The following is a 22,530-nucleotide window of genomic DNA, read 5'->3' on the forward strand; positions in this document are numbered from 1 at the left end:
GCCCAGGAGGGTGGGCCATCCAAGATCAAAGGGCTATATTTCTTGAAGGCTTTATTGCAGCCTCATAACACAATATAAAGCATCATGTGACAAGAAAGTATGTGAGAAAGAGCAAGATGCCCAAACATGCTTTTAACACAAATTTACTCTTCCAATAATGACACTGATGTATTCATTAGGACAGACCCCACACTGCCTGATCTCTTCTTAAAGGTCTCATCTCACTACTGTTGCACTGGATATCAAGCTTCCAACACACTGACTTCTAGGGACACATTTGAAGCATATTAAATAAGTATAATATTTTCATAGTAAATTCACTTCCTCTCCTATTCATAACCTTAGAATTGGAAATTTATCTGTGTGTCTTCGTTATTTTTCAGGAACACCAAGAGTGAGTAAAGAGTGCAGAGGAGGAAAAGTGACCCACAGAGCAAGGCTTATGAATTGAGGATGCTGAGCAGAACCCACGCCTGGCTCATCCATTTTAAGCCACACACATAATCCTCTATGCAGTTTCTGACACTTGACTAATACTCATACATCAGAATGACAGATTCAAAGGTTAGGTTGACCTAAACTTCTCCTCTGTGGTCAAACTTCTGATATTTCTAGTCATCAATATCAGAAATTTAAGGAAATAAAGGGCACAAATAAGGGTGCGTAAAAACCCCACTTGTCAACATTATTTTTACCTAAGAATTTCTACCCAACTGTGCCACAATATTTGCATATATATAAAATGCCAATAACTTCATGCCAGGTCACATGAGAGGTCTCACTAGCTCAGAATGTGCAAAGAAGGCCCAAACAGAAATGCAATCCCCCAAATTCTGAAATAATCTTAAGTTATATACAAAGGTACTAGTTTTAAATGGTGGTGTCTCTATCACTGCATTCTAGGCTTTATTTAGTGTAGTGCAGTCACTAGGAAGTTAGAAAACATGTACTATATCCCAGACCTTGTGTTGCCTGTAATACGACAAACATTTCACAGTGGCATGAGACTCTCCAGACTGCAGCAAAAGTCTCTGGGATGTCTTGCATAAAAGTAAAACTACCTGGTATGGTCTGTTTCAACTTCGCAAAATTAATACTATAGTCTACTTGGATATGTCTCTCTGGGAAAATTCAGTTTTCCTAAGCTGTCACCCTCAATGAACAATCCAGGTGCCACTAACAAAGCACTAAATGCTACCAATGATGTACAGAGAAAGAAAAGAAAATGTCTACAACCATATTTAAATAAAATATGCTCATGGGGCAAATCCCAGGTACCAATTCAAAGTAATTCTTGGCATATAAGTGAATTGGGATTACTGTCTTGCAGGTTTGTCTCATGGCTCCAAGGTAATAAATACTGTGCACTTTAAAAGGCAATTTAAACAAGAAGTGGCAAATGTACCTAAATTGATTACATTAAGTTTAAATATGAAGCTGTAATTGGTTGCTCTAATTTGGAAAAAGGCAAAATTAGAATACTAAAAAACATGTTTGTAAAAACAAAACAAGATATTTTAAAATATTATATTAGAAGAAGTTTAAAAATGGCATTTAATGTACACACAGTTCTTTCATATCAGTAATTGACACTTGAAAACTATCCATTCTTATTCACTCCTAGAATGGAAGTCATTTATTTTTTTTGTGCTCTGTAATTTGCCAAGGAATCTTAGCAGGAAAAAGGAAGATTATATTGAAACTGCTAATTTGAGTAAAATCTAGAATCAATATTATATTGGTATCAATTATTCATTCAGTTTATTGAGGTACTAATAATACTAAAATTATTCTTAGGAATGTGTATGAAATTCTAATGACTTAAAATGGTTATTATTGACAAGAAGTAACTTATTCACTTTGAGGTTCCCTTGATCATTAATAATCACCTTCTTAGTACTAAAAAGGGAAATGGGCTTGATACTTCCAAGGGAGAGAACTGATAGGGATCTTACTGAAGACTGCCTTTACTGTGAAAAAAAAAGAAAGTTTCAAGTTGTATAAATAACACATTGAAGGGATTATTTGTTTAAATTAATTGAGGAATTAGGGTTTTATTTTTTCTGTTAAAATAATATGTTCATTTATTTACCAAATAAACATTTGCTGATTTTTAGTATAGTATTTTGTGCACTGGGGACTGGTTGACAGTGAATTTACAAAATGCAATTATAGAGATGTGCAAATACCTTAGTATAAGCTTTTTCTTATTTCTACAGAAAAAAAGACCTAATAAATAGGATAATAAGAGGGTTATTGATAGTCCCCATAATTTAAGAGACTTGATACTGTCCTTGTTTTAGAGAGAGGTAACTGGGAAAGTGCTGAGTAATGAAAGATTCATTGCCTTTAAAATGACATTAATGCACATCCTCCTGCTTCTCTGAACATTGAGTACAAATAGGGTAAAATGCTTACTTTATCAGTAGGTTTGGGTCATTCCATTTTTCCACAGGAAATGCATTCTTTACAAAAGTGAGCTTAGTATTTTATCTATGGAAAAATGTTATGAATAAAGTTGCAATTCCCTTGTCCTGTAATGCTTTGTTTAAAGATTATACAAAATCACCATTGACTGCTCAAAGGTCAAATCTATGAAATGCGAGAGATATTGGCCTTGTCTGTGTTCTTTCATGAAAGGTTATAATAAATATTTCTGTGTAAAATAAGAATATGGACAATTTCTGAAGATTCTGGAATCAAAGGAATCAAAGAAATAATGATCATTTGTGTAGTAACGGACATAAAATGCTTCCATAAAGCACTGTCTTTTTTCATAGAGCTCTAACATGGTATATATTTCAGTAACCATAGTTTAGCACACATAAAAAGTGAGGAGTCATCAAACAGGAAAAAGGTCAACTCAATGCAATTAACATGCTTGCATTGCATAGTTTTAAAGAAGCACTTTTTACACATTAGAGAACATGACACTTAAAATTTTTTTGCTCATATGCTGTTGCTCAGAAAAAAGAAACAGTTTTGATTATATTATCAAATATCTATACTTATTATGTGGGGTTCTAGCCGAGTATCTTTACCAAAATTTTTAAAAATATTGATTCATTTTTAGGCATTTCTAGAAGAACAGACAACTTTAAAAATAGAGTTACTGAAATTTCATTGTTTCATGAATAGGATCCATGTAATAATGGCTTGTTTTAATGTATAACTGGAAAAGAAGATATTGTTAATAAATTATGCCAACAAATTAGGAAGGAAAGGAAATACTTGATGATTATGAAAAAGAATGTCTGGCCTGCGTTTAATAATAAGCTTATTCTGAGAATCTTACTTCCAAGAATATATTTTAGGAAAATAATTAGACATTTAAGATACTATGTGATATTTAATTAAGAAAAAGTGGAGCATAAAATATATAATTCTTGTTATTTCAACCACATAAAAAGAGTGATGGTGGTAATACCCAAATATTTCCAGAAGAGTTATGGTGGGATAATTGATAATTTTGTTTCCCTTATGCTACTAAATAACTTTTATTTTTAAGGAGATTTAAAAAGTATAGTCAAAAATAAATTTTATATGTTTAGTTACAATTATTACTTTGATCAAAAAAATACTCCCTACTGTAAAATGCAAATAGTTAACATTGTTTAAGCAGTATTTATTGTTGATATGACAGTTGTGTTCGTAAAGTTTCAAGGATGAAATAAAGCATTCTTCTAACCTTAAGTTCAATTACATCAGATGGATAGCTTTAAACTTGCCAAGTGTCTGCCTTTTGCAACATATTGGAGATAACTTATAAACAAATTGTTTAGCCAATCTTGAGCCATTTAAAAGGAATATTGTTACCTTTCTAGCAGCTTATCTATTTTTCCTAAAATAAATGTGCTCATTGTGACAAAATTCAGGGGAAGAAAAAAACATATACATTCTCATTCACAGGAAACTAAAATGATAAAGTTTTCTTAAATGACATGTCATAACAAGATAGGATACACAGCCTAAAATTCCTGTGTGCAAAATGATAGAGAGCTATGAATACGCCCTATTATTTTAAATTAAAAAGGTTAGATTTGCTAAGAAATAAACATCAATTAACAAATATCTTTTCAATTAATTTGGCCTCTCTCTCTGCTCTCTAATGTGGTATCTCTTTGTCAGTTTTAAGAGAAGTTAGGGGGAAGTTAGGGTAGGGCCCCGTAAAGCATCCCTCAGTCATTCCCCTGCTACTTGTTAGCTTATGGGAAAGTTCATTAATAATGCTAACCCTTAATTTCCCTGTTTAAAATACAGTGTGAATGAGAATAAAACCGACAAGATACACAGTTGTGGAGAACAGTACTGAAAGACAGACTGTGGATGACTAAAGACCAACATGAAAAAGGACAGCAGAGGGTTCACATGAATTAGATGTTGTTATGTTGGTGCTAGATACATTTCACTCCTCAGTAGTAATTATTAAAATTCACATCATTTTTAAATAGCAATTTTGTGTTGCTACCAAACTAGATTGTTCACAGACCAAGAACAAATGACAAAAGTTATGCAATTGCAAGAAATGGAAGATTGATCATAGCAGCCTCGAAGCCTGGGAGCCTTCAAGTTCATCCTGGCTGGCTGTGTAATAAACCAAGAACTGCAAATTGTGCTAGGAACTGGGAATTTAGTAAAAGGAAAATTGACTACTGCATGTGGAAAATTATAAGACTATTAGGAATCTTTCATTCCAAGGTAACAAAGTTGTATGAGCTTCAATAGCTCAGAAATACTCTTAATCACCAAGGTGACACAATTTGTATTTTCTTTGTTCCTCTCATCCGTAAGTCTGTGCACCCTAAAATAGTGGGAAATAATTTTAGTACAGACCTGTAAAGTGAAGCATTTGTACTCCTCCATAGCAAATAGTTGAATCTACATGTATATACATATCTTTGAGCCTTAGTTTTCACAATTATAAAAAAAATACAACTGAGGGCAATGTGAAACATAATTAAATTACCCTTCATAATATTGACACTTGATATGGACCCTTATTTGCCTCATATATTTCTTAGCCTTTGTACTTCTCTGAACGTGTTTGCTATTTTAAAGTTACTTTTACTCTTCCATTTTATTATTTATTCATCTAGTTTTAGTGCAGTTCTTCTTTCTCCAATGTCATTACTTTCCTACTCAAAGCTACTTACTAATTGTTCGTTCACATTACAGATGCCCATCTCAAAACTGAATATATCATAAATTAAAAATTCACTTAGTACAACTTAACTACCAACACCTTGGCTTAGCCTAACCAAACATGCATGTACAGATCACTTACATTAACTACAGCTGGGTAAAAATCATCTAACTCAAGCCCTGTTTTATAATAAAGTGTTGAAAACCATGTAATTCATTGAATATTATGCTGAAAATGAAAAATAGTTCAGAAGAGTATATGTTCAGTTATTCATAAAGCAAAAACCAAATCATTAATTGAACCATTATAAATTGAGTACTGTCTCTAGAGATCATTTCATCTGCAAAAATATATTTTTAAAGAGTACCTCCAAATCCTGTTCAATCAAATGATTTTTCTTGTGAAGCAAAGAGAAGCAGATGATATTCCTATTACCTAAATTTTTGAAAATTTTCCACTATTTTGCTTAATATTTCTTTAAAACTTTTCTTCAATTTCTAGAATGTTAGATTATGATTGATTTGATCTTTCCTTTTCTCTTTGTTTCTATAATTTCTCTTGATTACTGATCTTTGCAACATTTCATAATTCTTCTTTCCTTTGTCATGTTCTTTTTCATTATTTTTGGTGGCAGCCAATTGGCATTGAAGTTCCCTACTTTCACATTCATGGCTTGTTTATTCTGTACAACTTCTTAAGGAAATTATACAGCAAAACTCGCACCTTCTTTCAGTTTTTTTCCTATTGTTTTATCTCTCAAATTATACAATTTAATAATAATGTCATTGTCTTGCTTTATTCTTGAAAGATTTTTTTAGCAAATGTAAGAGCAAGATCTGTGATATAAATTTCATTCACTTCTTTGAATATTTACTAATGCCTACAACTTTGCTAGATACGGAGCCTTTAAGGATGACAAGGACCCATCATTAAGGAACTTGTCAATGAAAGAGAAACTAAGTAAAGGTGACACCACAGTGGAGTGTGATAAGGGAACCCACAGGAACAATACACAAGCCCCAGCTTCTGGGTGGGAATCATCACTGGTTGCATTTTGAATCTTCCTATCTATCCCTTATAGAAACTAAAATAGTCCTAGAAATAGCTTAGTCAAATAGTTGTGAAGTGGAATGAAATTATTTCTGAAAATACATTTCTAGCTCATTTATTCATGTTTTGTTTAAACAAGTATTTGATCAAAAGAAGATATCAGACACTTGGTGATGTTTGTTTAGATATAGTGCTTTTCCTCACTTTTGATATTTTCCTCCTTTTAAATTTGGTTGACTATGATAGATTTATTGGTGATATGAAATAGATATATGCAAGAATGTATATATCTGATTTGCCATACAGATACAGAAGATATTCAGTATCATTAAAAAACTTTTGCTTTCTCAGCTGCAGTTCAGGAAATGCTACCTTCAAATATGGTCCTTTGATATACTGATTACTTTGAACAGAGAGCACTAGGGGAACAGTGGATTGAAGAAGAGGTTTTCTGTGAGTTCTCCATAACTGCCTAGGGATGAAACTTCCCAAAGGAATCAATCTGTCACAATCCCCTTTCTAAGGGTTTTAACAAACAGCAATGATTAAGGAAGAACAACACTTATCACAGGAGAGAAAGATTAGACATCAGAGTTAAGTCACAAACTTTATTGTAAACTATATTCTGTTCATCCAATAGCCCATTCATCTTTTCCCCAAATCACTTACTCTTTCCTAAATTGCCTACATCCACCTTCTTTCCTTCCTTATGAAAAAAGTATATGAATCTCATTAGGTTTTAGGGTGTTCATCATTTTTTCCTTTGATGCCTTTGTGCACACGATACATTATATACATCTTCTCCTGTTAACCTCTCTAGTCAATTTATTCCATAGTCTCAATTATTAATGCTCGACGTGTAGACAGAAAATGTACCTTCTTCTATATTTAAATTGTTTTCTCTTTGTTGTTCTGATAACACCAATTTGTGATTTTACAAGCACTTTTAAAAAATGGGCGGCATTTGCTGTGTTCAAAGCTCAGATGGAAGATGTATCCATGAAACAGGACATGGTAATAGAAATGACATTAGTTTTTAATATCCTATGCCCTTTCTATTGAAGGCTATTGAAGGTGTAGTTACTGTAGGTGATTCCTCAAAAATAAGTCTGTTTTGTGACCCTAACCACTCACTTCTGATTATCACTACCAAGCACTAGGTAAGCAATCTATAAACAATAGCCATTATTTTTATTATGGTATTTATATGTAGCAAAAATAAATTGGGTTATCCACTTTTACAGCACAAATCTCACAGCTTTGTAACTTAACAATGTTTGAAATGTGAGCAAACCTGTTCAAGAAGTCAGACAAAAGTTACTTCAAATCCTAATCCCATCACTTATTATGCAGGTTGAAGAAATTGCTTAATTTCTATGAATTTTGGTTTTATTATGGATAAATTGGGAGTGATAATACTTCTCAATTTGATTATAAAAATTAAAGACAATAATCAACCTATGAATTGAGGAGAACATCTATCAAAAAGCAGGTGCTTAGTAATTAATAGCTATTCTTATTAAAATTATCTGTTTCTGCCTGTCTTCTTCATTTAAATGTTGGCTTCTTAAAGACAGTGACCACTGCATTTCTTTTTCTTATTGATCCTTGCTCCAATCAAAGTCTGGCTCAGACTAGCTTTCAAATATTTAAAGGTAATCTATTGTGCAGTACAGCATCATGTACATATCTACTACTAAATGAATCCAAAATGGAGTCACTCAGTATAAAGTTCCACAATACCAAACTGAAAATGAGGGTTTTTTTTATTTGACCTTCAGAGAAATTGATAGTCAAATTCCCAAACAGTCCAAGTTCTGTCAGCATAATAAGAAAGTCCCTTTGCTTTAATTCTTACAAGGAAAGTAACATGAAGTAATCTGATGATAACCAATCCACTTTTTGGCTTATGCTACTTCTTTGTTCCTGCTTAAGCAACTTTATAAATATTATCTCAATGTTCTGCCATGCCCACTGAGGGTCTTTTCTAAATGTTTATTTGAGAGTTGTGCCTGATTCATAAATGGCTAATAAAAGCTATTTAGATATTTAAATCTGTTGTAAATTTGCTTCTATAAACACGTGTGTATTTGTGTGTGTGTGTGTACGTGTATATATATATGTACACCTTTGCATTTTAACTTCACTAATATTTCAGGAACATGATTTGTATTTTCCCCTGAATTCTATATCTTTGGCTGTCATTGTGTCTTGATGACTACTTAAACAGTTGAAGTTGGTAAATTTTTACTCTAAGCCATAGGATGTCTATTGGTATGAAAAAAGAAAAAATTAAAACAAAGTAGTTTGCAAATTGTATGACATCTCTAACACAATAAATGAAACAATCTTCAAAACATTCAGTGACTTAACTATGTAAAAATTAATTTCAGCAACATACCCACTTTGTTCATGGTGTGGTTGCATCCCCCTTTTTAAACTCTATTTACATGTTAAAGGTAAAACACCTTCTGCTGGAATTTACATTATACAACAATTATTTCTCTTTATCCATGACATACTGCAATATGACAACACTTTGTGATAAAGACTTAAACAAATATGTAGGGTTGTACAGCAAATGCTGCGCAATATTAAAGATCATATCTTTTTGGCAGTTCTTCATCAGGGTACTAGGGTACGAAAGGAACTAGAGGCTAATCCCCATTATGTATCATAGGATAGTGTCATATTCATACTCTACATCTGTCTCGCAGAGCTGAGTAGAGAGTAATTACTGCTGAGATAAGCCTTTTCTGGAATATATGCAATTAATTCTCCTGAAAAAAGAAGGAAAGTAGCCTGACACTTTAATAATGTTTAAGTATACCTAATCTATTTCTTTTCTGTTCCTAATGTTTCCTAAATATGAGAAAGAAAGAGGATTTGAAAGTACTTACAGCTGTCTGTTCTTATGTAAATCATCCATGGGGCTGTAATATTCTATCTTAAAATGACTGGCATGAAATAATACCATAAATTATAATAGAATGTAGAGCAAGTGGGAAATTACTTTTAAGATGAATTCAGGATATGATTTTCATGCACAAAGAATGTTTCTCTTATCAAGTAGGAATTATTCTGTTATTAAAGCTTCAAGGGTGTACAATTTTATTCAATTTGAATTCTGAATATATTTTTAAACTAAATCAAAGTTACTCTTCTCTCCAGAATCTTGATAAAGTGCTATTTAGCTATATGCATTTCTTTGTGGGTCTTTTATTTTTAGCTCACTCTTTTTTTTATTATGCATAGTAACCTGATTACACATAATGGTATACTTTTGGTTTTTCAATTGCCTTCAATTTTTCAAAAAAATCATCAATTCTCAAGCTCCTTTATGCAGTCCCATGCTTTGCTATTCAAATGTTAACAAATGAGCTGAGAGCTTGGCTTACATTCAAATAGACTAAATGGTGTTTTAAAGGGCCCGAGAAAATGATTGTTTATATGTTTACTTGCACTCAAGTAAGAATATAATTTTCAATATCTCCTTTGAATGAGAACAAAAAAAGTTTAATAATACAAGAAGGTATATAATCTTTTTAACCTCTTTTATGTTACCTGGCTTTCTTGAGACAATCTTTACATTACCAGAAGAAAAGTATCCTCAACTTGGCGATGTACCTACTGTATGGAGCACCAGGACAAGAGCATTTTAACAACTTCCTCTTTTATAAGAAAAAAAATTATGATAAAATAATAGTAATAAAATTGAATTTATACTAACAAGGGCCAGAAAATAGATGCAGGCAGCTAATACTTTGTTTTATTGAAGTTTGTAAATATACAATTATCAAAAGCAAGTAAATTTTTATAAACATAATGTTGGTCTAAAAAGACTAGAGTCTGTAAGAGATTGAGGCAAACACTAAATCTTGCCTCTGATGTAACATTTATGGTTTTTTTTTGGTGTGCATTAGTTTTGAAATACATAATTAATGCTTCAAAATGAAAAACTGTCAAGTTTTTAAGATTGTATTAAAATTCAGTAAAGTATTTAATGTATGAATTGAAATTTCCATGAATTTCCTAAAAAACCTGAACTTCACAGTTCACTCTTTATTCCTTTGTTTTAAATCTTAAATTCAAATAAGTAATCCAAATGGTTGCATCAAATGATAAAATTTAGTGACTAAAATTCTACTCCTTCATTCCCATAATTATGCTTTCACTGCTTATTTTGAATCTATTGTTGAGTACAGAGATACTCAGTACCACAAAGGATATGAATGCAAAGTCTATTTAAAGCTAGCTGAAATGATCTGTACTGTTATAAACGCAACTCTCTCAAGGAAATTTATACTTGAATCTTTTCATATGTTTCATCTCTAGGACTAAAAGTTCTCCTAGTCAGATTTTATTTAAAAAAATATTTTTTATTAAAAAATGTCTAAGAAAAATGTGATAATTGAAATTGTGTTTGTGTATAAACTTAAAAATCATAACTTATTAGAATTCAGATCCACAGCAAATCTTTCCAGGGGGGAATATTTTGTCACTAATAGTTTTAGAATTTTGGTCCTTGATAATAGTACCAATAACTTTTAGTCAGTGATTTTCATGCTCTACAATCATCACGCCCTCTCATTGCTTAACTTAGAAAGATGGTGTTTAAGGAAAGTGATGGTTTCCCGCTACCTCTTGATACATATATCTATTGTCATATTAGTAAACAGAAGGGTATCAAGATAAACATGAGAAGGGGTTTGTTTTGTTTTATTTTTATTCCTTGAATAAAGGCTATATCTGCATGTATTCTTAAAGCTAATAAACTTGTTTTTTAGAAAATTTATTTTATTTTGGGGAGACTCATTTAGATTTTTCTTTTAAACAGAAATAAATATTTTGGGAAGAAATACATTGCAAAAAGCTGTCCTTGAGGCTTTTTACTCAGATCAGCTAGAAAAATGAATAAAAATGCCCAAAGGGAAGACTCTGAGTGGGAGAATTCATTATAGTTTAGAATCACAAACTACCTAAAATTCACCGTTGCCAATGTGCACTTCCTCATATAAATACATTTAACGTTTTGACAGAGTATAAATAACAGGCGATCAAATTACTAGAAAAACAAAATCATAAATTCAAAGCATGGCACACTGACTCAAATTAGGACAGTTAAATTTTGTTCCTCACAATGAAAGACTAACTAGAATTTCCTTTCATCTGTAAGTTGATTTTGACTTACTTAAATAATATTTTGACAAAACCCATAAATAAATGCTAAGTATACTTTCTTTAATTTTTGATATAATGTGGGGCACACTTTTCAAGCAAAAAGATTTCTGAAATCACTTTCAAGGTTAATAATAATTTATAAGAAATATCCATTTCCCCAAAACACAAGGCTACTTTTCATCATCAATATTTTTGACAAATATCTCAGATTTATTTTAGCCACATGAAGATAACGTTTACAATGTCCCTCAGTTTCATGTTAGCAATAAAATTACATGGCATTCCTCAAAATGACCCTGTATAGCAGAGAAAAACTCTAAAACTTTTCATCAGTGAGAGAAATATTTCTGTTTCATATCATTAAGTTTAATAAAGTAAACATATATAGACATGTTCAGTAACTTACAGTATTATAATTGATTCTGGTTAAGTATGCTTATGTTTGGTTATTATGTTTAGACTTTGGGGCTCAACTTAAACTTTGCATTAAGTATGTTAATAAATGAGTAAAACACCACTATCTTTGTATTATGTAGGAAAATTATAGTTCCAACTTTCAATAAAGTTCCAACTTTCAATAACATGTCCTATAAAGAAAATAAATGCTTATATTTAAATATACATGTAAATATTATTTAATTATCATAAAAACCCTTCCTACCAGTCCTGATTCTAAATGTTGGTTCTGTTCCATGCTCTCAATTAGCTAAATCCTCCCCAATCAACATGATGTTGATTAATTCTCATAGAGGTGTATGTCTCGGCTTTTCATCTCACTTCCTACTCTTCTAATAATTCAGAGTAGCTCTTAGCAATCATCTTGTTCAGTTATTTGGTCTGTTTGATTTTATTCAGTGGCTTCTCATCAACTAAACTTTTACAGACTATAACTGTATGCAAAAAACAACAAAATAAGACAACTCTTGTCCACTGAATAGGGACATGAAAATCCACAAGACCCCACTGATTTCATCATTTCACCCAACGCACACAGATCACAGGAATAAAACCACTAAACTCATCTAAGTTCTTCATTTATTTTCCAAAGAGATCTGATTTTTTTCTGAGTGTAAAAGTAGTATGTATTTGTCAATAAAAGTGAGACACTACTAAGTTATAATAAAACACATTCTCATTATCCAAAAATAAGTACTATTGACTATTCTAGACTTTCTATCTACGTATAGTTTTTATATCATGTTACCATACAATATGCAATTGAAAAAAATCTGATTTTGCCTCCCACTATTCTTAATATTATGGTGTCATGGTATGAATATATCCCTCAGTGTCACAATGTTTGGAAGTGGGGCTAATAGGAGGTATTAGAATTAGGAATGGATTAATGCTGCTGTAAAGAGGGCTTCAGGCATTATATTCACATTTTTCTGCATTTCTAACATGTAAAGACATAGCATTCCTTCTCTCAGAACTCAGAGTTCAAAGTGCCATTTTGGAAGTAGTAATGTCAGGCCCTACCCCACTGGTGCCTCAATTATGGGCTTCCCAGCCTCCAGATCTGTGAGAAATAAATTTCTGTTCTTTATAAATTACATGGTCTATGGTACTTTGTTAAAGCAGCACAAAATGCCCTAAGCCACAAGATAATATTGTTTGAAAGCTTAAGAAACTAAGGCACAGAGAGAAAAATACCTTAATCTGGTCCAAGGCGATTCAAGTTAGCTAGAAATTTATATTGTGATTTTTTTATGCAGTACATGCCCTCATTTTTCTCTTCGAGTAATAGTAGAGCCACAAAGAAGAAAAGAGAAGAAATCTGTGCATTCCTCTCTTTCTTATTTAATCTCAAAACCTAGGTAAGTTGGTCAAACTTGGCACATGCATCTAGGCTTTGCACAATATGCTCCCTCTGAACTCTAAAAATTACACTGATGGAGAGGAAGTGGGGTTGAATAACAGTTACTAGTTTGGATTTGCTTACTCAAACATGTGAGCAGAAAAAGTCTCAAAAGAACAGGGTTTTCTGAATACAGTTCCCTACATCATCCTCTTCCGAGGTCACACTAACTACTTTTGAGCTGAAACAAAGGCTGGTGAGTACAGGCAAGACTTGGAGAGTGTATGACCTCATCAGCATTGGGAGGAAAGAGAAGGCTCACAGCTTTGTTCTCTTCTGGGCTTAACCAGAGCCACTGGGCACAGAGCCAAGAATCCTGGGTTGGTGATAAGAAGTCCAAATTTCTGAGGAAAGATTTATGACTAAATATTTATCCTTGAAAGGAAGAGTAATGTTTTTCCAAATTTCTGGTCCTAAGAGTATCTAAAGAGTATTTTTGGCTTAGAAAACCTGCAGAGCAGTCCCCACATTGGCAGGAGGTGTTCTAATGTTTACAACTGAAGAGAATTCATGGTGTTATAAAAGAAGTCGTAGGACTTTCAAGTTTCTTCACTGTCACTAGGCAACAGAGGTAAGAGTGCCTTAGGCCTTTGACCATTTGTGGATTAAATTTTCAAATGAGTGCTGAGAATGAACAGGAAGAATAAATTAGTAAAAGAAAGAAAGAGTGAATCTTAAGAGGACCAAAGACGCTAGGAAAGAAAAACACAAGGACAGGTCAAGTAAAGTAAAACACAAATGCTATGAAGATAAGTGACTAATAAATAATATTGTATATTTAAAGTCTCAAATTATTTTCTGGAAATAAAAAAAGTATTCTCAATTTGAATATATCTTAGACTATGAAAGTGTAGTCATTGAGAATTAACTTAATGCTAAAAGAAATATCTCAACTAAAGATAAAACCCATAAATACTGGGGGAAAAATATAAAAGGAATTGGAAAGACAGATTGAGGCTATCAAATATGAAGATACTGAGTTTCAGGAGAAAAACAATTATATCATTTGAAGAAAACTTGGATGGATTATATTACTGAATTATTGCTGCTGTGTGTGTGCCATTTTTGCATGCACATATACCTAGATAAAACATTGAAAAATGGCACATATGCAGCACCAGAATCTAAAACACATCTATTAAGAAAAAAAGGACTAACAACTGTAAAGATGATGCTTAGACATGGTGTGGGTACTAAGGCTCAGGCCAATTAGTGCAAACACCATAGACTGGGTGACTTAAACAACAGATACCGATTTCTTACAGTTCTGAAGTATGGACGTCTGAGATTTGGGCACCAAGATGGCAGGGATCAGTTGCCAATTCTCCTGGATTACAAACTGCTCACCTACTCATGTCTTTGCAGGTGAAAAGAGAAAGTGAGGAAAGGGAAAATGAAGGATCTTCCTCTTGTTATAAGGCCATAAGTTTTCACTATCAATGTGAAAACATGCTATTTATATAGCCCATATCACATAGATAAGACTAGCAATACCCTTTACTATGCCTTATAGCAGTGCAGGGGAGATCATGTTTTATTATAACAGAGTTGGGAGTGCATGTTCTGTGTTGTGAGCCACATCTTTCCTGTTTACAAGACACAACTACTGGCTGCAGATTGTGGTTTTTGTTTCCTTCAATTATATGCCCCACCATGTATATAATACCAGGATACTCTAATAATCAAACATATAAAATTCCTTTGGACATAATAAAATAATTTCAATTATTATTTTTATATGTGGAAAACCAATAAAGCTCACCAAAGTTTAAGTGATACATAAAAAAAGTTCATAGATAATAATTTAGACTTCTTGAAATTGTTACTAAGAATATAAACTGTTGGTTGTCTTCTTTTTAAAGAAAATTGAAAGGAATAAATTGAAAGTGTGGTTATAGAATACACTCAAGTTACAAACGCAGCCAATAATTTGGATACTTTCTCTAAACAATATAAATATATAATTTAAGATCAAATTATTATTTTGAGTTTTATAGTATATTTGTGCTTTGTGAAATCTATCAACCTAGCAAACAAGAAGTGTTGAGCTAAAGTAATAATTCTGAAATCATAGAGCAGAAAAAGAATAATAATTTTTGAAATGTGTATTTAGTGCTCGAAAAAGAAATATAATAGCACTCTCTAGCCACAACTCTACTTGTTAACATTAAACAAGCATGAATGAACATAAATAATACGTGCTATTGACTGCATGGTGCCTTCCCCCATTCATATATTGAAGTCCTAACACACAATGTGATGATATTTGGAAAAGGGGCTTTTGGAAGATGTTTGGGAGTAGGTAAGGTCTGTAGGTATGGGACCCTCATGATGGGATTATATAAACAGACACAGAAGGCTTGCTTTCACATTCTCTTTCTCTGTGTGCATGTACTAAAGAAAAGCCATGTGAGCACACAGTGAGAAGATGGCTTTCTGTCAGCCAGGAGAATCCTCACCTGAACACAGTCATGCTGGCACCTAGACCCCAGGCTTCCAACTTTCAGAACTGTGAAAAATTAACTTTCTGTTGTTTAGGCTACTCAATTTAACATAATTTGGTATAGCATCCCAAGTAACTAAAACAATATGCAAATACCTACATAAAGTACAACCTAAGGAGTAGGGTTTAATATTAATTATTAATATTAATATGCATTAATATTATCAAAATGACCATATGTCCAAAAGCACTATACAGATTTAATGCAATTCTGATCAAAATTCCAATGACATTCCTCATAGAAATAGAAAAGGCAATTGTAAATTCATCTGGAAAAATAAGAGACCCAGAATAGCTAAAGCAATCCTTAACAGGAAGAGTGAAGCAGGTGGCATCACTATACCAGACTTTAAACTATACTACAGAGCAATAGTAACAAAAACAACGTGGTATTGGCACCAAATCAGACTGGTAGACCAGTGGTACAGAATAGAGGACACAGAGACTAATCCACAAAATTAAAATTATATTATATTATATTAGACAAAGGTGCCAAAAATATGCATTGGAGAAAAGACAGCCTCTTCAACAATGGTGCTGGGAAAACTGGAAATCCATATGCAACAAAATGAAATTAAACCTCTATCTCTCACCATGCACAAAACTCAACTTAAAATGGATCAAGGACTTAGGAATACAACCAGAGACCCTGCATCTAATAGAAGAAAAAGTAGGCTTTAATCTCCATCATGTAGGATTAGGCCCCAACTTCCTTAATAAGACTCCTATAGTGGAAGAATTAAAATCAAGAATCAATAAATGGGGGCTGGGGATGTGGCTCAAGCCGTAGCGCGCTCGCCTGGCATGCGTCCGGCCCGGGTTCGATCCTCAGCACCACATACAAACAAAGATGTTGTGTCCGCCGAAAACTAAAAAATAAATATTAAAAAAAATTCTCTCTCTCCCTCTCTCTCACTCTCTCTTAAAAAAAAAAAATAATCAATAAATGGGATGGACTCAAACTAAAAGGTTTCTTCTCAGCAAAAGAAATAATCTGTGAGGTGAATAGAGAGCCTGTATCCTGGGAGCAAATCTTTACCCCCTCACATACCAGATTGTTGAGAGCCACAGCCGAAGGGGCCCCAGCAAACTTCCAGCTGCCGGCTGATGATTGGCTCACAGCGGCCCCAGCAACATCTAGCTGATTGGCTCCTCTGCGGTGATGCTCATTGGGCTGTTTCCCTGCCCTTTCAGACCACGGAGCTGCTCATTGGGGGACTTTTTTGGCTCCGCCCACGCGACCCAGCCAATCGGCCTCAAGAGCAGGAGGATTGTGGGAGGTGGAGAGAAGCTTGTGTGGGAGAGAGAGGCTTGTGGAAAGCCGGTGGTGGCAGTTGAGGCTCTGAGGGTTTTTCCTGAGAGGCTGTTTTGTTTGGCGTGTGGTTCTAAAAATAAAGTTAGTTTCTTTTGACAAGTGGCTCCTGATTGTGCCCAGCCAGACTGCGGCACCAGATAGAGCAATAATCCCTAGGGTGTATAAAGAACTCAAAAAGCTAAGCACACACAAAAAAAAAAATCAATAAATCGATCAAGGACCTGAACAGACACTTCTCAGGAAATGATATATAAGATATACAATCAATCAACAAATATATGAAAAAATGCTCATCATCACTAGCAATTAGAGAAATGCAAATTAAAACCACTCTTAAGATTTCATCTCATTCTAGTCAGAATAGCAGCTCTTATGCATACAAACAACAGTAAGTGTTGGCTAGGATGTGGGGAAAAAGGTACATTCACTCATACACTGCTGGTGCGACTGCAAATTGGTGCAGCCAATATGGAAAGCAGTATGGAGATTTCTTGGAAAATTAAGAATGGAACCACCATTTGACCCAGCCATCCCTCTCCTTCATCTATACTCAAAGGACTTAAAAACAGGATACTACAGGGACACAGCCACATCAATGTTTACAGCAGCACAATTCACAATAGCTAAATTGTGGAACCAACTTAGATGCCCTTCAATAGATGAATTAATTTTTAAAAATGTGGCATATATACACAATGGAATATTACTCAGCAATAAAAGAGAATAAAATCATGGCATTTTCAGGTAAATGGATGGAGTTAGAGAAGATAATGCTAAGTGAAGTTAGCCAATCTCAAAAAACCCAATGCTGAATGTTTTCTTTGATAAAAGGAGGCTGATTCATAGTGGGATAGGGAGAGGGAGCATGGGAGGAATAGACAAACGAACTCTATATAGGGCAGAGGGTTGGAGGGAAAGGAAGGGGGCATGAGGTTATAAATGATGGTGGAATGTGATGATCATTATTATCCAAAGTACAGGTATGAAGACATGAACTGGTATAAATATACTTCATATACAACCAGAGATATGAAAAATCGTGCTCTATGTGTAATAAGAATTGTAATGCATTCTGCTGTCATATTTTTTTAAAAAAGTAGAACCCAAGGAAAGGCTCATCCCTAGGGCTTGTTTTTCTCTGGGTACAGGTAAATTTTTATCCTATAACACAATTTCTTTTAGGGACTATAATTTAACCTGGCACCGCTAAAGTGATATTTCTCAACTGGGGGTAATTTTGGCCCCAGAGGATATTTGGCAATGTCTGCAGGGTGCATATTGGCATCTAGTGCAGAGTGTTGGAGAGTCTGTTAAACATCCTACAATGCCCAGCACAGCCACTTACAACAAAGTGTCAATAGTGTTGTTGCTGGGGAAGCACTGTCCTAAAAATATATCACTGAAAAAAAAGCATATAAAATGATCTCTTTTGCCCCAAACACTGATTAACTTTTGCCAACCTTTCAAACTGTTAAAAGTAAGGCTAAATAAGCAACCATAATTACTTTAAAAACATTTCTTAATTACCTAATGCAAATATTTCTTGGCTTAATTAAATCTAAATTTATGTTACCATGCATGGGTAAATAAAATTGCTTATGATAATAGCAGGGGTCATCAAAGAAGAAACCCATGACAAATAATAGAAAATGAAACCAGTTCTAAATTATTATAGATTATGAATCTGCAATGTAAGTAACAGCTAAACTGGCTCCTAACATTGTTTAGAATGTTCAAATTTGGGTGAATACAAAGTGTAATGTCCACCTTAACAAAATGTCAGAAGTTATTTATTACAAAGATTGGAAGTTATTTGGATCCTGGTGGACTATATGTGATTGCCCCCCCATCTATTTTATTGAGCCGTTTGCTTTTTAAGGTTTCTTCTTTTAAATTTGTAAATATCACTTACACACTTTCCTACTTAGTAACAATTATCATTTAACAAAACAAACTATATTTTCAAAAGTTAATATTTTTCCTTTATTAAACAGTCAAAAGGATTATGCAAATAACATGGTACAAAAATTAAAATGGTACCTTGGTTACTACCTGGGAAATTTTATAGAGTAAGGAGCCAATTTGGGAAATTCGAGTTTAAAGAAAAGGAAAAAGAAGATAATAATTTTACACTTATGCCTCATATTAGTATGTCAGCCAATATAAGACTTTTTGGAGGGAGGGGTATTGAATTACTTTAATTATAGCTATGTAGTGTTGGCTCTGGAAGTAATCATTATCTTTTTCATTTCATTCAACAAATGAAGGTCTGATTTCTTATATACCATATGTTTTAAATCTGATCACAACTAATGTTGAGAGGAAAAATGAATACTTCTTTCTGAGTTAATTATACAAAATAAGCACTCTCTGGCAAAGTGAATGAATAAATACTCTTCTATGTTAAAACTGACAATTCCAATCTTCAAAAACATCTATATTTGATATTCATTAAATTCAAAGATATTTTTGTATGCTACATAAATAAAGCTTGATTTTATAATATATTCCTAGAGGGCTGTATCAATATAAAATGCTTTCAATATGTAATATATAAACTTTGTATCATAAACATTACATATATATTTATAAAAGGTTATTTTCAGTAATGTAAGATGTATTCCTTTTGTATATAATACTATTCCTGTTTTCAGTAATGGTTTATAGGTCTTCTAAAAGTCACAATTATATGTTCAGGAGACCAATAAACACCATAAATCCAGTCACAGAGCACAGTCTAAATAAAGATCAAATTTTGGTAAAAAAACACTGTCATCAAGAGTCAGTAATAAGAAATGCTCTAAATTGGTCTCATATGTCATTAATGTTAGGAGTTTTCGGAAGCTTTGTTCTAGAAAGTCTGCTTCATCATTTAATTTTATTTAACAGTTACATAACATGACATTGTCAATGTAGCCAAAATATAAAACAATCATAAAGAATATTTTTGGCTACAATTTGGTTTTTGATCTTGATAATGGATCAGTTTGTTTTACAGCATTTAGTTTACTCACATTATGAGAGGTCTTGATGAGTTTGAAAAAAATCTTTCTCACTTCTTAATTCTTGTTTTATAGTACTATGAGTTTTATGTATATGCAGCGTGTTCACATTTTATTTTAAACTACTGTTTACACACATCCATAATTTGAAAATGCATACTTAGAAAACTATTGGCCACAGCACTTCCTGTTATCTACCAAGTATATTTCATGTTGTGAAGGTATGATTCCTTCCTGATATTCTTTAATAATGCCATATAAAATAACTAAAATTTGAACTATATGTATTTTGTGTTTTGCTTTATTTGTGGATTATATATGAAAAAAGCTACACTTCATACTTTATGAAAAATAAAAAGTAAAATACATCTTGTTTTCAGTATTATCGTGTACTTTGCTTCATAGAAGTTATATCATGCACTTCACAAAACACAATATAGCCTTTGCGTTCAAATTTTTGATAGATAATCTGAAATGACTAACCCTGGTTTCAAGATCTAGTTCTAGAATTACATAAATTTTCACACATATTTATATTTCCATCTTGTCAAAGACCTATAGATTTTATTACTATAGAATTATAAAGTTGACAAACAGATTGAATCATTAACAGTATTTATAAATAAGTTATAGTATTTAATAGATAAGGGTCTATAACAAAAGTATACTCTGTTGGCTAAATATTGTTGTCACTTACCAGCTCTTCCTGAAGTTGGGAAATAAGTTCATCCCTCTCCTTCAGCTGTAACTTGAGCATAGAGCATTCATCTTTCATTATATCCTATAAAACATCAAAGAAACAGTATAATAAGCTTAGCTCTTTTACTTTGCTCTTAATAAAGAAAGTCAACTTCACACAGTGAGAGATAATTACATCTGAATAGTGAAACTCAAATTTCCTCTATAGCATGATATTTTTAATATTATATTCTAACAAAAAAAGCAAGCTAATGTATCCAATAATGTTATTATGTTATACATGATTGTATATAAGAATCATCCATCTATCTATCTCATTAGTCCATTATGTTGCTTCAGACTGAAGTGAGTAATTCTTGATTCTTTCCTCTTATTTTTGTGCATATATAGTGAGTGAAACAAAAATAATCATACTCTCAAAGAGATACTTTATAATTTGTTCCCGTTTTAATTAAATATTAATTCTCAGACCTGTGGCCATTAAGCAGTCTCATCACCCATGATATGTGACCCTCTCACTGGAAATCTTTGGGCATTTAATCTTCTCACTGTGCAGGCTACCCACAGTGATGGCCTCTATGTACACAATGGATCCATACCCTGACCCTTCCCACTCTGTGCTGCTAACTACTATCCTCAGTTCAGAGTCCCCTGACTCTAAGTTGCAGCTCATTAATATTTCTACTTCCTGAAGACATAGATAGCACTGTCCCACACACATGACAACTCAACATGCAGCTCTGCTCTTGTCCCACCCTGAAACTTCACTTCTGATTATTTTATGTTCCTATTCCTTAAAATAACAACTAGGAAGTCACTCAATACTCTCGGCTCCTACTCACTATGAACCTAATCTGATACCTAATTCATTAACCTCTACTTCCCTCATATTTCTTGGACTTGGTCCTCTCTAGTTCACATTGTTTTACTCTAGGAACTCATTGCTCCTTACTTGAATTTCTACAATAGCCCCTAAAATGTTTTTTCTTACATCTATCACTTTTCCTATTTATCAGTGAGATTTTTCTAATTGGGAATGAATTCTTTCTTTTCCTAATTTAACAGAGTATCATCTTTTTTTTCGGAAGGAAAAAAAAAAGCCCAAACTCTTTGGCATGGCATATTGTTCCCTTCATTATCTTTTACTTACTTATTTCAAAAGCTTCAGAATTTTTGATTTCCACCCACCTTTTAATCTCTGTTCACTCCTACAGATTTGAAATTCATTGTTGCTTTATGTCTCCTTGCTTTACACATGAACATCTTGGGATTTTACTGCCCTCTTTTCATCTCATCTCTCCATTTTACACAATATCTCATACTCTAAGACTAATATAAACTACTACTTACCTCAGTGGAAAGTTTTCCTTTACTTCCCATTCTTTTAGGGAAAGGGGATAAGCCATAATATCTAAACAAAATATTATTCCATACAAAATTTCTTGAGTTCTTTGTTTTTCCCCCGGTTTCATTGGATTACTTTAATTCCTTTTTCTCCCTGCTTGAGCATTTAGACTCTATTTCTTTAGCATATTATTAGCACCAAACATAGTAAATGACACCATCACTTCATCTTATTTTCCCTTGAAAGTGCTTTCATTTTGTTTGTTAGACAATACAAAATTCTGGGTCACTAAAATTCATTTACACAGTTATTGATAGAGAAGGCTTTTATGAATTTTCTTCTGATGGCATATAATATTTAGCATGTGCTAGTCTGCAAATAACTGTAAATAATATATTACCATCTACCTAATTTAAAGTTGTGAAATTGTGAAC

General features: G+C 32.9%; 1 protein-coding gene across 1 annotated transcript in view; it reads right to left on the reverse strand.

Moving 5' to 3' along the window:
* The window catches only part of Ccser1 (coiled-coil serine rich protein 1), a 660,775-nt gene that overhangs the window by 84,564 nt on the left and 553,681 nt on the right, over positions 1-22,530 (reverse strand). Inside the window, exon 8 of the mRNA XM_071614850.1 lies at positions 20,750-20,833. Coding sequence (XP_071470951.1) covers positions 20,750-20,833 — 84 coding nt within the window. The remainder of the gene's footprint in view (positions 1-20,749; positions 20,834-22,530) is intronic.

The sequence above is a fragment of the Marmota flaviventris genome, chromosome 7, assembly GCF_047511675.1.
Source record: "Marmota flaviventris isolate mMarFla1 chromosome 7, mMarFla1.hap1, whole genome shotgun sequence".
Classification (NCBI taxonomy): Eukaryota; Metazoa; Chordata; class Mammalia; order Rodentia; family Sciuridae; genus Marmota; species Marmota flaviventris.